Source organism: Moschus berezovskii, chromosome 9, assembly GCF_049115385.1.
Source record: "Moschus berezovskii isolate FMDL1 chromosome 9, NW_MosBer_1.0, whole genome shotgun sequence".
NCBI classification, from domain to species: domain Eukaryota; kingdom Metazoa; phylum Chordata; class Mammalia; order Artiodactyla; family Moschidae; genus Moschus; species Moschus berezovskii.
The window spans coordinates 13997171-14011955 of NC_142468.1; the positions used below are offsets into that span (position 1 = coordinate 13997171).

A 14785-nucleotide genomic window follows, 5' to 3' on the forward strand; every position below is an offset into this window, starting at 1 on the left:
CCCCACCTGCCTCTGGACATCTCCCCTTAGGTGTCCTATAGGTTCGGAAGAGAAAGTGGGCGAGATACGGACAAATCATTTATCCTCAACCTTCTCTCAGCTTTATCCCAAATCTGCTCCTCCCACTGACTTTCCTAGTTACCCCTCCGACCAAAAGAACATATGATCAAAGCTATTCTTTACCCTTTGCAATTATCATCATTAATAATTAGTAATAACAGCTAACATTCACTGAATGCTGATTTCATGCCAAGCGTTGTGCTAAGTAATCTACGTGTGAGATCTCAAACTTCAAAGCACTCTGAAACGGTGGGCACTATCATTACACCCATTTCACAAATAGTGGAATTCCAACACAGAAAAGTTAAGGCTTTTGCCCAAGTTTGCACAACTAGTGTGTGTCAGAGTCAAGGACACACTTGACTAACAAACCCACTAAAGCGCATTGCCTTTCCGAGTATTAAGTGCCTCTTTTTAACATCTCTGCAGTTGACCCTTCTTCCATCACTACCCTCCCAGGAGTGACTCTTCTCTCACCAAAGTCACCCAATAGCCTCTACCTGGACCCCCAGCCTTCCGTCTCCCAATCAGCAACCATTCCATCACACAAACTGCCCCTAGAGTCATCTTTCTTCTTTTAAAAAATAAAATTTCATTGGAATATAGTTGATTGACAATGCTGTGTCTTTCTAAAATTCATATCTGATGGTCACTGCTCAGTTGAAAAGCTTTCAATGGCTCCCCAGGGCAGGAAAATATAATGTCCCAAATACCTGCAAACATTTAAGACCCACAGTACCTAAGTCCTCCCCATATTCCTCCTCCATGGTCCTCAACCCTTTAATTCGGCCACATTAACAACAGCAAACTCCTGGCAAGAGCATCTTGCTGTTTCATAGGGTCCCCTGAATGTCTTTTTCCCCCAGTCTACTAATTAAAGCTTTCAAGTTCAACCTGAGGGTTTCCACTGTGAAATGCCCTTCAGCCCCTGACTCCCACCATGAGCACACACACACCACAAGCAGGTGGAACCCTGCCTTTTGAGCTACTCCACAAACATCCCACGTGGTATTTTAGCAGCTCTAATGTACACAACACCTCTTTGCCTGACAGGCTTTCCAACTGGACCATGAGCTCCTCAAGGGCAGGGCCCAAGATGGTACACAATAGGCACTCACTCAGTGAATGTCAGAAAATGAATTTATTCCAGTAAAGAGATGCAATACATCAAGGATTGCTTTGCAAATGTTTGAACATACTTCAAAGACTCTGTTCTCTTACACAATCTAAAGTTGCCCCGGCAAACACTATGATTTTTTAATGCAAAAAAACTCTGCAATAGCAGATAATATTAGTCATTCTAAACACTGAGGCTTCTGAAAGTGGAAGATGTGACTGGAGTAACTTCCTATGGGGCCCTCCAAAGCCACCTGGCCAGGTCAACCAAGACCACCACACACAGAGCTGAAGACAGAGTTGAGGAGCCCAACATACATCCCACTGGCATCGCGGACACACTGGGTATCAGTCTCCACCTGAAACCTACAAGCCAGCAGCGGGGGTTGTGGGGGGTAACTGAGCAACTATTGCCAACTAGAGATGTGGCGATAAACATAGATCTGAGTGTTTGCCAGGGGCCGCCAAAGCCCTCTGGACCCACTCCCCACTAGGAAAAATCATTTCACCATATCCTCCTGAGAGACGTATGTTACATGTACTTGTAAATAATTTGTATTCAAGTTCACTTTACACTTTCACTGTTTCCTACCTGTAGCCCCTTAAATGGTCTTTGCACTTTCCCCACTATTTTGGCCATGTCACATAGCTAGGGGGATTTCAGTTCTCCCACCAGGGATTGGACTCACCCTGGACAGTGAGAGCTGAGAGTCCTAACCACTGGACAACCAGGGAATTCCCAATGTGTCCCTTTCTGAAGCCCAGTGACCTAAGGAATATCTCCCTGAACTGCAGAGGATGTACGTGATGAAACCCCAGGACCGTGGAGTCCTTGGTTCGCAGGCACACGCACACCAGCACAGCTGTCGCTCCAGCACCTCCGCACCCCTCCCGGCAGTAAGACAAGGCCACGCCGTGCCTTCCATGGTCCTGCAGCTCCAAGCCTCAGAATTCCTCCTCTGTAGCTCTGATCAGTTCCACCCTCCAGCCCAATATCCTCCCCATCCTCTATTCACGTGCAGCTCTTCCCATATCCAAGGACACTTATCTAGTCCCCAGTGAGCCTCCCCTTCTCCAGGGAATCCACACAAGCTGATGGGGCCTCTCCAGTGACAACACCGCGCCTGCCTCCAACAGCCATTCACACGCATTTACATGGTCCCAGGCTGGCTGCTGTCTGTAATTGTTACAGGAAACCAATGGTTTGTAAACAAACCAACTCTTTCTAGTTCATCCTCAGCTAGATCAAGCCAAGTTGAATGTACGTGTGTGTGACTCAGATTCTACGAAAACCGCCACTTTCCTTATTAAAAGGAGGCATTTCTAAAGGTAGCCCACGCTACGGTGGTCCAAGCCATAGCTGTAATCAGTGTATTAAACAGACATTAAGCTCACATTCTTGGGAACCTGCGTCCATCCATCACACGTTAGTGAGCACACGCACAGCTGTGCAGGTGAAACATGAACGCACGCGCACACACACACACACACACACACACACACAGAGCAGGCTTTATTAAGGCCACACACATTTGTTGACCACCTACTTTTTTGTCAGATACCAGAGACATGCCATTTAGCCTTCAAGCCTGTAGCATTAATTCGCAAAAGGAAACAGTCTTCCCTTGGCTTCACGTCTTAGAATTCTCAACGAGAGTTCCTCCTCGTGTATACACTCCTGTAACGGGAATCAGGAAACCCAACGGAGCTGTTGCAACTTGCGTTAAGGATGTGAAAACCAAAGGGAGCTGAGAGACACATTAAAACATAGCCAGTGGTTATATATTCTACACAGCAAGAAAGAAAAAAAAAATTAGTCCCAATCTGCATTAACACAAGGCTGAAAACTCAGCATCAGGATGATGGTGGTTTAGTCGCTCAGTTGTGTCTGACTCTTTGCAGCCCCACGGACTGTAGCCCACCAGGCTCCTCTATCCATGGGATGCTCCAGGCAAGAACACTGGAGTGGGTTGCCATTGCCTTCTCCAGGGCAATATCAGGAGGAGCAAACAACAAAGTTCCCACAGCAACTAAAACCTAATCATCTTCTTCCCACATGGCAATTACCACTTGACTATGTGAGATGCCCATTTCCTTCCCTGGGTGTGCGGTCGGTGGAAACGGGCTGGGCAATGGGGACTGCCACAGTAGAAGTCGGTGACTCTGAGTACATTTTCATGTTCTGAGTCAAAAGGATGTCTGTGGGCTTGCTCTTAAAAGCAAACTATTTTAAACCATGAATTATGAGACAAATTCTCCTATCTTTGCTGCAGTGTCAGTAAAGTGACTGTCAATGGGGAGGTGGCTGAAAGCCAAGACTAGCCTCATCCCCTTTAGGGTGCAGGAGGGGATTTGCTTGGCAGGTTTCCAGTCCGTGCCAATGTGGGAGCAACATCTTCCAGCCCTGCCTAATCCTCTCCCTGGGAGACTTCTTCCCAACAGTGCCAAAAACATGGGACACCCAAGGCAACCTGGCAGGGTAGGAAACATTTCTGAATAGGGCATACGCTTCCAAGGCCAGTTTCCAGTAATAGCTACTCAATGCTATATCGTCTCATACCCTTGTCTTTTTTTGTTTTTTTAAAGCATCCTACTAGGCTTTTAAGAAAAATCTTGATGTCTGTTGGGGCGTCTGATCCTGGCTGCCACGACAGACTTGTCAAGCAAGTCCAATCCAATTCCATTTTCCTCTATTCCATAGCATTCTGGAACTTCTCTTCTTATTGCTGAGCCATTAGATATTTCCAGGGGGCTCCTTGGAAATTCAGAGATGCTGAAAAGCTGGCTTAATATGGAGGAAGATGGGACATCTTAGGGGGGATCAAATGAGGCACAAATAATAGAGCCAGAGATGGGGCTAAGCATGAATCCTTCGGAGTGCAAGCTCCCCAGGGACAAGATGACTGGAGCATGAATCACCTGCTTACATCAGAACTTCTTCCCACGTCAATCCCTCCCATGTTGTTTAAGATTAATCACAAGCAGTTAATTCTAAATAACTCAGTGGTGTGTATACTGTTAGTGTTATATTGGAGAATCCCTTATGAATTCTACTTTGTGCAAGGGTTAATTCCTCCAAAGTATCATCCAGAAATGTTATGACCTACCCATCCCCCCCACCCACATGGCCCATCGCAAAGGTCAGATTGCTTTAATTAAAATGAGGACCAGTAAGGAAGCATCTGAGAAGCAGACGACTTTGGCCTGATGAAGGAAGAGCTCCACAATGCTCTGTAACCAGAGATACATCAGGATGCCTTGGAAAGTACCAAGCCCCTGCCATTGCCATTGCCCGGGGTTTTTTAGTCAGGGAGAGATGTCTTGCATAGTGGAGAAGAGGATGTGAAATGAATAATTAGACCCAATGACCTTTATAGTCCCCTCCAGTAATGTACAGCCCATGGTAACTATACTATTAATAATACGGTATTGCATGTTTAAAAGTTGCTAAGAGAGCTGATCTTAAAAGTTCTCGTAATAAGAAAAAGCATGTTGTAACTGTGTAGCATATTAAAAAGCAGAGACATTACTTTGCCAACAAAGGTCCGTCTAGTCAAAGCTATGGTTTTTCCAGTAGTTATGTATGGATGTGAGAGTTGGACTATAAAGAAAGCTGAGAACCGAAGAATTGATGGTTTTGAACTGTGATGTCGGAGCAGACTCTTGAGAGTCTGTTGGACTGCAAGGAGATCAAACCTGTCAATCCTAAAGGAAATCAGTCCTGAATATTCATTGAAAGGACTGATGCTGAAGCTGAAACTCCAATACTTTGGCCACCTGATGTGAAGAACTGACTCACTGGAAAAGACCCTGATGCTGGGAAAGATTGGGGAGAGGGGGATGATAGAGGATGAGATGTTTGGATGGCATCACCATCAGTGATCAATGCGATGGACGTGAGTTTGAGTAAGCTCCAGGAGTTGGTGATGGACAGGGAAACCTGGCGGGCTGCAGTCCATGGGGTCGCAAAGAGTCAGACACGATTGAGCGACTGAACTGAACTGAATTATGTAGGCTGATGGATGTTAACTAGGCTTATTGTGGTGATCATTTTGCAATATAGACAAATATTGAATTTGAAATTATGTTACACACCTGAAACTAGTTTAATATGTCAATTATGCCTTAATTTTAAAAAAAGGTTCCCTCCAAATGTATCATCCCATGATTGTTAACAAGCATCTTGGTTTTTGGTTTTGGGGGAGGGGTGGACTTTTGTGTTTGTTTTTGAACACCTTGCTTTTCAGTGAACCACGACTAGCAGGTGGTATAAATGTCTTCCTGACCTCTACACGGGTCACGGGGCCTGTGGGGCATCCCTTACAGACGATTTCTCCCATGGCACCAGAGCACCCCTCTGATGTTTCATTGTGACTCCTTCTAAGAAGAGTCTCACAGCACGCTGCCTCAGTCTGAGCCCAAGACTTCCTTTCCTGACCGAAAGCAAGCAAATAAGCTGCGGGACGATCATTAGTCTTTCAGAATCCCACGGGTGAGAGGCTGAACACCCCCAGCCTGCTCTTCCTCATTCCCTGAGCCATCCAAGGCTAACCATGTGAGGGACAGGACCCCTTCCGGAGAGAAGCCTGAGAGAATCAGGAGGGAGGCGGAGACCATGAGTGCTGGATGAGCCCTTTCCCACCATGTGGATCACAGAGAAGCAATGTCAACCTTGCTCATCCCTCCTGGCAATGGGTACTCACTTTTATTTGAAAGCAACCTTTCGGGTAAACAAGCTGTACACTCTCTCACTGCACTTTCTCTATTTCAATCATGCCTGGAGGAGAGGTTATGGGGTTGCCTGGAATGTCCCACCTGCCAGTGTGGAGACACCGACCCTAACATTGTCGACAACCGTGGGATTATCAAGACACTGGCCTCTAAGGACTTTACATCAGCAAACAGGACCACTTCAGGAGAACTAAATCCACAGGCAAGAGGCAAAAATGTCAGAGAAGGCTTGGATGCATACAGTTCCCTGGAGAAACATAAAGGAAAATCTCCCCGGAGCCACCTTCTTAGCTCCAAAGATACTGTACTTAAACAAGAGCCTCAGTAAAACCAAAAGGATATAAATGCGTTTCACAGCTTAAACCAAGAGCTTCCCATTGCCCACAGCCTGCATCCCTGCCTTTCTTTCATCCTCAGCCTCTGTAGGACCTTGCACAAACTTCCAGAAAACTGCATGTCCCTCCCTCCCTTGAAAAGCTGAAAGCATTCATGATTTTTAGGTCCACATGCCAAGTAAGTGGAGCTGGAGAGTTGGCCTGGATGATGATGAGGTGAATTTGTTTTTAAAAGATGCTGGTACCGTTCCTAGATGTTAAAAATTTTTTTTTTTATATTTTGGAAAATACATTATGTTGGAATATCGTGGCTAGCCGTGGAGGTTTGAGCGCAGACACAGGTGACGACACATTTAAAGGGGCCCCAAAGACATCAATTTCTGGAGAGCAACAGCAGTAATGACAACCCACTGGCACTGTCAGTTCCCAAACAGATCACGGAGGCAGGCCTGCCAAGCCACGCTTTGTCCCTCTCCTCTGTCAGCCACAGCCTGCCACCTGTAACACAGCCCCGCGTGAGCCGCGCAAACCAAGCATCCCAACCTCAGCTGCAAAACCTCAGGAGGGCCCCGGATGTTTCCCCTGTTTAAACACCAGCTTGTTCCTCGAAATTTACAGCAAACATTTCTGAACACACCCTCGTAACCCCCTGCATGTCCTAGGTGCCCCCTGCTCCCCGCCACGCCTCCCCAAACCGTGTTCCTCTCTGCTTTCATCCCCCTGCGCTCCGCCTCCATGGCTCCTGCTGCTCTGTTGGTCATGAACAGAAGGGAAATGCGTCTGTGATGAAGGGTCAGGGGTCACTGGGGAATCACTCATACACCCAGAGCAACATTGCTGTCGCTGGACATCAACAAGCCTTCTTAACAGAGGCGGATCCACAGAGGAGGAACCAGAAGCTCTTGATGTCAGGCATGCCTTAAGAAAAATAAACAAAAGTCACAAATACAATAATAGGCACGGGGCCTTGAAAAGGGACCGTGCAAGTGAAGATAGGCTAAAGGTTTAGTTTTGTGGCAAATCCGCCTCTGTAATAATCTGCCCACCCCCACACACAAACGAAAAGGGAGGGGTAAACACAGAGGAAGGAAGTTGGTTTTGTTGTCTGGGAAGAGAGTCAGGGGAAAGCAGGAAAGCAAGACGTGCGAAGGACGAATCCCGGAGCTCCATCCCTGACCGCCAACCCTGGGTGGGCTGCCGGCCACTTCCTGGTACCTGGGAAATCAAAGGTGAGTCTGAAGAGGTCGTGCGGTCCATCCAGTGATGCTCCAGCGTGGGGAAGCTGTGCTCAAACTGCCTCGGGACCCATGGGTCCATTCCCAGGCACTTCATTTCAAACCAGGGTGGGAACTGAATACTCAGATTCATTCATTCTCTCCCATTCTCTCATCGCCTCTCTTTCTTTCTAACGGGGAGGAGCAGATCTCCTGGGACTGGCCAAGCTGATAACCTCCTGCACCAGGAGTTTGACATTTTGCTTATCATCAGCAACCAGGGAGGCAATGCTCCATTTCACATTGGAGACACAGGCCATTTGTGTTAATGAAGGCAGCCTAGGAGCAGATATAAAATGCTAGGTTGAGGATCTGGGCTCTTGGGTCACAGGGCCACCTGCCAAATAGGCAGCATCTAAGCTTGCCCTCACACTGTCTACCTGCAAGATGAATGGCGCTCTGAGTCTGGATCTCCTCACCTATTCTGTGGGATGGGAAGGCCTGTGCTACCCACCTTGCTGGGATGCCTGGCAGACCAGAACACCAGGTTTACGTGCCAGTCCAGCAGGCACGACCACTGTCAGTGACCCCAAGCTCTTAGGCAGGGGTAAAATGGTAATGAAATTGGATTCTAGATGCTCCTGAAATTCCCCTCCTTTTCTTTCTGCTGCCCCTCTAACAAGGATGAAGGAAAATGACAGAGGTGGGGGTAGCTCAAAGGGAAGCTTCAAACATTCTATGAAACCAAATTGACATAAAATTCATTCTTACACCCACCAGGCAGCCAAGAGCCCAGAGTTAGGACTCCTTCTTTCCCAGAGACTGTGCTGATCACTTTACGTTTCGTCTCATTCCATGCTCTCAACTCCCTAATGTGTGATTTCTTGTTATCCCTGCTTTGCGGCAAGGCAGGACAGCACAGTGGTTAAGAGCATGGGCTCTGAAGCCAGACCCCTTAGATATACACTCCATGCCAGCCTCTCCTTGGGGGGAGTTACTTAGCCTTTGTCCCTCAACTTCCTTATCTACAAAATTAGAATAACAATAGTGTGTCAAGAGTGGTTCTGAGGGTCACAAGAGCTAATACAGAGCAGACCTGGAGTGAGTGCCCTGTGACTGTCAGCTGCTCTTATTATTGTCGAGGATGCTGAAGCTTCCAAAACCATCTCCAAAGACCACATGTTCGTGGACAAACCTTCACTTAAGTCCAGAAGCTGTGCTCTTAACCACAGCACCAAACCTTGATCAAGTTTTTGATTTCTCTCCTCCTCAGTTTCCTCATCTGTGAAATGGGGCGAGTTAATGGTATCAACTGCATAGGAGTTGTGAGAAATAGATGTGACTATGCATAGGAAGCACCCAGGATTCAGGCCAGGCAGGTGCTCAAAAATAGTAAATAACATCACTCTTACTTTTTGTAAGGAAGGCTGCCTGATCTCTGGAGCCTTGTCCCAAAGCCTCTCTCACTCCATTTCCACCCCCACCCCAGCCCCCGGGACCTCACTTCTCCAGAGCCAGTGACCCCAGGGCAGTAGGAGGCATTGAGGAGGGCATGTTAGCTCCATCCCCTCAACACACAGCCCACACCCCATCTCTTCTGTCCCGTGAATGAGGGGACTGAGCTGACGGCAGCTGCTCTGGGACAGCCTGTGAAGGGAGATAGGGGACTTAAAGACAATTAAGATGATTAGCCCCCCAGCGCTGGGCCTGTAGTGTCTCATCACCAGATGCAAAGGCAGGTTCAGGGCTCCTGGAAGGCTTCTGGCAGAATGCCCGCCCGCCCCTCAACCCTGCTGAGCCTAGACCAAGCCTTACCCAAGGCCCACCCTCTCTGCAGCCTGCAGCTGGAGTGCAGGCTGAGGTGGAAGGAGAAGGCTGCTCTCACCCCCGCGGAAGGGGGTACAAGGAAGAAGGGTCTTCTGTCTTTAAAAGGACGCAGAGATGCTATTGTGAGGAGGGGGTGGGGGAGCAGTTAAAAAAAATTTGCTCTTCCCTCGCAGTTAAAAGAAGGATAATTGGAGCAAGTGGCAGGCGGCGGCTCTGTCATTTAGCATACAGCATACCCAGGAAATCTCGCTGGGTAATCAGGAGGAGAGGACGAGAAAGAGCAATCAGACCCCTATTCAGGCTCGTTTAGCGACAGCCCCCGCTGGCTGGCTGGCTGGCTGGCTGGCTGGGCCGGGGGAGAGCGGGGCTGGTCCTAACGCCCGAATGCTGGGTGGGAAATCGAGTCCTCCCTGCTTCTGGGCTTGTCTCCACCCCAGGGGGAAGGATTCCGAAAAGGAGCTAGACTTGCCTCTTGATGACTCACCACTGCCCACCCCGCTCCTAGGCCATAGGGGTTGACTGAGATTAGAAACAAAGCCACGCTACTATTCAGACAGGAGGGGCAAGGGTGAGGGGAAGAAGAGACGGTGGCATTTTTATACAAGTGCCCCAAATGGGAGGAGCCATGGCAAGCACTGGGACCTTCGCTACAGCATCGGATGTCTCTGGCTCTTGGTAAAGCCTCGGGGGTAAGCACTTCTTGGAATACCTTTCCATCTTAGTTCTGGCTTTGAGAAATGGGAGAAGAAACGGAAGGTTCTCCATAAAAAAGAAAACTAATTGAAATTCACTTTCGGGAAGGCATACCAAGGCCACACAGTGGTACTGAGCCATCCATCAAACCAACCTGAGTAGGATGTCAGCTTCAGACAGCAGGAGGGATGGGGTATGGATGGGAGGCTATGGAGCCCACACCACCGGGTGCTCATACTCAGACTATGGTCCCTATTACCTGCACCCACAGCTGTACCTCACTGGGGGATCCCCACCCCTGAAAACTTAACAGCTGAGACTCACAACAAGCTGCTTTTGCCCTGGGCACCTGCCCAAGTGAGCAGGAAAAGATAGCACACAATGAACCGATTTTTCTTTTTGCCGACTCAACAGGACCTCATGTTGCCTCGCTGAAATTAACCTAAAAACATGGGCGCACAAATGATCTTTGACACAGGTAGACCCATGGATTAAGATCTGATCGTAGAGATCAACCTGTGGAAACTTCCCCACCTTTCCTTGGCCCCACCCCGCCTGCAGCAGGCTGGTTTCAGGCTAAATGAACACTTCAGGGAAACTGGTACTGAAATGGAGACACCTTGGCAGTGAACCAGTTCGTCATGGTTATAAGATTGTTGAGAAATTCAATACCTGCACATTCACAATAGAGGATGTTTTAAAAACAAACAATCAAGCTAAACTCATGTCAAGGTAATGACAAGCCCCCAGTAGCCAATGAGAGGGCTGCTGCCTGGAGGCTGCTGGGGGCACCTCCAGTGAGCTTCAGAGATGCCCCAAAACAGGACAGACTGGGCTAAACAGAAAAAGCCAGGTGAATATGTCCCGTTGCAGTGGGATTATATTATGAACCAGAGATGCATAATTTTAAAGTTATTTTGAGGCAAGATTAAAAGTCATCTTGAATAAATCTGAAGTTGAAAACCCAATAAATTTATAAATTTGATTTATAAACATAACAACTTAGAAGGAAAAAAAAAAAAAAACGTCCAGGACCACCTCTCTTTCTCCATCATGTGCCAGAATGTTCAAAGTGACTATTAGCTGGTCTGGGGGTCTTGGGATGACGTTTCCCCAAGTAGGCTGGTTGGGGTTCAGTCTGCAGCCAAAGTCTTTTGCCACAGGAAACAGAAAATAACTGTGTCCATGACTTGTCCCCCACAAACCCAACTCTCCCACAGCAACTATCTCCAGGGTCTTGTGGGTCTTACCTAAAAAAGATACCCAATGGGAGGTCAAAATCGCCCAAAGCAAATAGAAGAGATGGGCCCAGCTGTGCCTTCTTCCTGGCGTGCAGGATGGAGACATTTCCGAGCCACTGAGGCATGGAAAGCCAGACAAACATCAATACCACCAGTGTGCAAGAGCTAATGGACCACAGAGAGCGCCTCCAACAGGCCCGGACCACATCCATCTGAGGCTGCAGGAGCCCTCCCAGCTCTTCCTGCCCTTGAACTGCTAAAGCATGAAGCCCTCACACAATCAAACAGCACAGCCCATCCTGCAAAGTGGGATGATCAGAGGCTTGGTACACAGGACCCACTGCTGGGACCAGTTCTGTGACATTTGCAATTTAAAGTGGGCGAGAGACAAGGCAAGAGAGGCACCCTCACTGCCTGCTTTACACTGTCTTTAGGAAAATGGCCAGGTATTTGTTTAAGCTGTTTGTCTTGTTTTATGAAGATCGGCTTGACACTCAGCAGCTGCTGTGGGTATTTTTTTTTCCCTCTTCATATTTTACAGGTGAGTTTTCCCCCTGCTTACTCTAAAAATTAACTGTGTGGAGAGAACGGATATTTTCTAAAAGCCTGAGATGCATCTTTGTGATTGATTAGACATAATGACAATTACCGGTAGCAACAGGCTTCAAGTCACCAACAGTAAATGCTGGTACCTCCCCCAACATCCAAGTTCACCTCAGCCACTGCACTGCTCCAAACCAACCAGGTGTTAGTAGTTCGTGGAGTGCACTTAATACTAAGTTTGTTTACTGTAATATGTACCATGAGAATAATGCAATATGCTGTGTTTGCTTCTACAGATAGAGGCATCAGTCCATAGCCATGAGATGGTCTGAACCCTATAGAAAAAAACCATCATTAAAATATATACATTGTATTTAGCTATTAAAAAATTGACTGCTTATCATCTACTCTGAAGAAATTCCTCTGGAGACCTCAAAGAAACATACATACACACCCAAACCAAAAAAAATAAATAAATAAGAGAGAGAAGAAATTGTATACATATACAGTATAGAGATTTCTTCCTGCAGAAAAGTGCTGATCCAAACCTGCCCAGAGGAAATGAGTTCTTTTTAAACACAAAAAATGCAATCAGGGATAATCAGCAAGTTAACAACACACTTGCAAACACTCTGGTCCCTAGAAAGGAAGAATGCCAGCTTCCAAGGCCAGTTCTGAGAACAGAACAGATCCTTTGAGCGAAGGAGAAAACAAGCGTTTGTGTCAGCCTTCAGGAAGAACTTTCTCCAAAGCCCAGAAGCTCTGGAACAGCAGTCAGCTCCAGGGGGGACCTGCCTGTGGTAAGTGCTTCAGTAGCCACTGTCCCCAGGTGGCTCTGTGGGTTGGGGTTGCCTCTACCCCTCTGCCCCATCCCTCCTCCAGTGGACTCAGTGAGGAGTAACAGAGGTCAGAAAAGGGCTTCCTGCACGTCTTGCCTTTCCCTCTCTGGCAACCCAACCACAAGAAGGGAGGTGTGATGGCAGGCCCAGAAGAGGAAAGAAGCACTCTTTCAGGTATACCCCATACCTGACCTACAAGGAGGCACCCAGCAAGATCCCCAGAGTGTCCTGGTCTCCAGCACGTATCACCTGTGAAATAAACTTTGTTTTGATTTAAAGAAATGTTTTAATACCTTTTAGTAGATAACGTTCATATCAGCCACAGCCTGCTCTAGGAGTTGGGTGGTTTCAAGGAAAGTGTAAGGAACATCTGCAGATACTATTTTTAATTACAAATCCCAAGGCAGTGGGGTATCGCTGAATGAAGGGATTGTGGGAGTCTGCGCTAAGACACTCACCTGGCCCCACCTACCTGACCTCCCTTGACCTGTTGGTTCCCAACTTTAGCTGCACAATGGAATCACCTGGGGTGTTAGTACGAGGAGGTGAGAAGTCCCATCCCCCAAAAAATGCCCTGTCTATACCCATCAGACACCTTCCAGAAGACTGGAGGGAGGGGCACAGCTGAAGGGCTGGGTTGACAGCAAGGCCACTTGTGGACCCACAGTCTATCAACCCTCATTCTTCTTTGCACAGGCATTCCTTATCTTAGGGACGATAAGGAGAAAGTGATGCGGAATGTCCCGTCTATTCCCAAGGGCCCAATTCTCAAGGGATCAGGAGGGCCATAGATAACCACTTTGCCCCATTCTATCTGACGTCTCGCCTTGTACTGACCTTCAAAGCTTCACCGCGGTGGAAAGAGATGAGCTGGGGCTCGGATCCTATACTCGACTCTATCCAGCTTTTTGAGTAGAGCCAAACATTTGTGTAAGAAAGGAGCCCATGGTTGAGTAGTCAGGATTCTCTCCTGCTGAGATCTGATGGATTTTTCCATTGAGAGGAAGCCAAGGATTTCTACCACACCCTCGGGGAAAGAGACCCAATTATCTGACAGGCAGCTAAAGAGGCGGGTCAATGATAGAACTGGTTTCCCTCCAGGGGGTCTTGATCCTTACCCAAGTGGTCAGGGGTGGGGTCGAGCCTCAGAGGGGTAGGGAAGAGGACCCTTACCTTCCGAGCACAGCTTTCCGCCATAGCCGGTGGTAGAGCAGTCACAGGTGGGGTGTCCATCCAGGAGAAAGCAGATGCCGCCATTTTCACAGGGACGCTCACCACAGGGCCCCTCGGCATCCAACTGGACACCCTGGCTTCCCAGGAGCCGGGGCTCTGAGTTGCCGTACTTGAGATCCGAGATTAATCCCTTGAAGCCGGGCACAGCCTGCACCCCATCAAGGGTCAGGGCAGACGGCCGGATGTCGGCGGGAACGCCGCCCAGGAACAGGTCACTGACCACGTCCATGTAGGGCCGCTGGGGCTGCAACTCCGCGGACCGGCCCTCCCCGTCGAGTACCAGCGCGGTGCGCAGGCGGTCGCGGCTCACCATGACGAAGTGCCAGCTGCTGTCGTTCACCCGCTTGCCGGACAGCACGGCGGTCTCCGCACAGTCCATGCTGAGGCGCAGCTGCACGCGGCCGTCCACCAGGGAGAGGCAGAGGAAGTCGCAGACGCCGCCATCGTCCAGGTAGAGGAGCAGCCCCGCGGACACGTTGGTCTTGAACTGGAAGCTGAGGTCGCTCCGCGTGCTGGCATCCCAGCGGAGGTAGCGCGCCCACTGGTTGGGGAGGCCCATGAACTCCAGGCCCAGGCAGAGCCCCAGCAGGGACCCCAGCAGGAGGCTCACCTTCAAGGTGAAGAACACCGAGTGCATGGTGAAGCTCATGCTGGCCAAGCGGGAGGGGCCCGGAGGCGGGGATCGGCCCTCGGGGGACAATCCCCCCGCCCCACCTCCTTTGAAGTGGAAGGCAGAGAGGAAGAGGGGATGGCTGGGGAACAGAGAACACACAAGAGGGAGGAGGCGCACACAGAGAGGAGGATGAGGAAGGGGGAAAGAGAACCACAAAGCCCCTGGTGGGCACCCACGAGCAAGAAATTCAGTAATGAGAGTGGGGGAAGGACGGGGCAGCAGTAAAGGAGGTCAGTCAGGCGGGCGGAGGGAAAGTGAGGGTGCAGAGTGGAGAGCAGAG

At 49.0% G+C, this 14785-nt stretch overlaps 1 protein-coding gene across 7 annotated transcripts in view; it reads right to left on the reverse strand.

The window, feature by feature from the left end:
- NRXN3 (neurexin 3) overlaps positions 1-14481 on the reverse strand; it is a 1766916-nt gene extending 1752435 nt beyond the window's left edge. For all 7 annotated transcript variants that reach the window (XM_088840264.1, XM_088840266.1, XM_088840265.1 and 4 more), the window contains exon 1: positions 13773-14481. In XM_088840264.1, the coding sequence (XP_088696390.1) occupies positions 13773-14481 (709 nt within the window). The remainder of the gene's footprint in view (positions 1-13772) is intronic.
- Between the last annotated feature and the right edge of the window lie 304 nt (positions 14482-14785).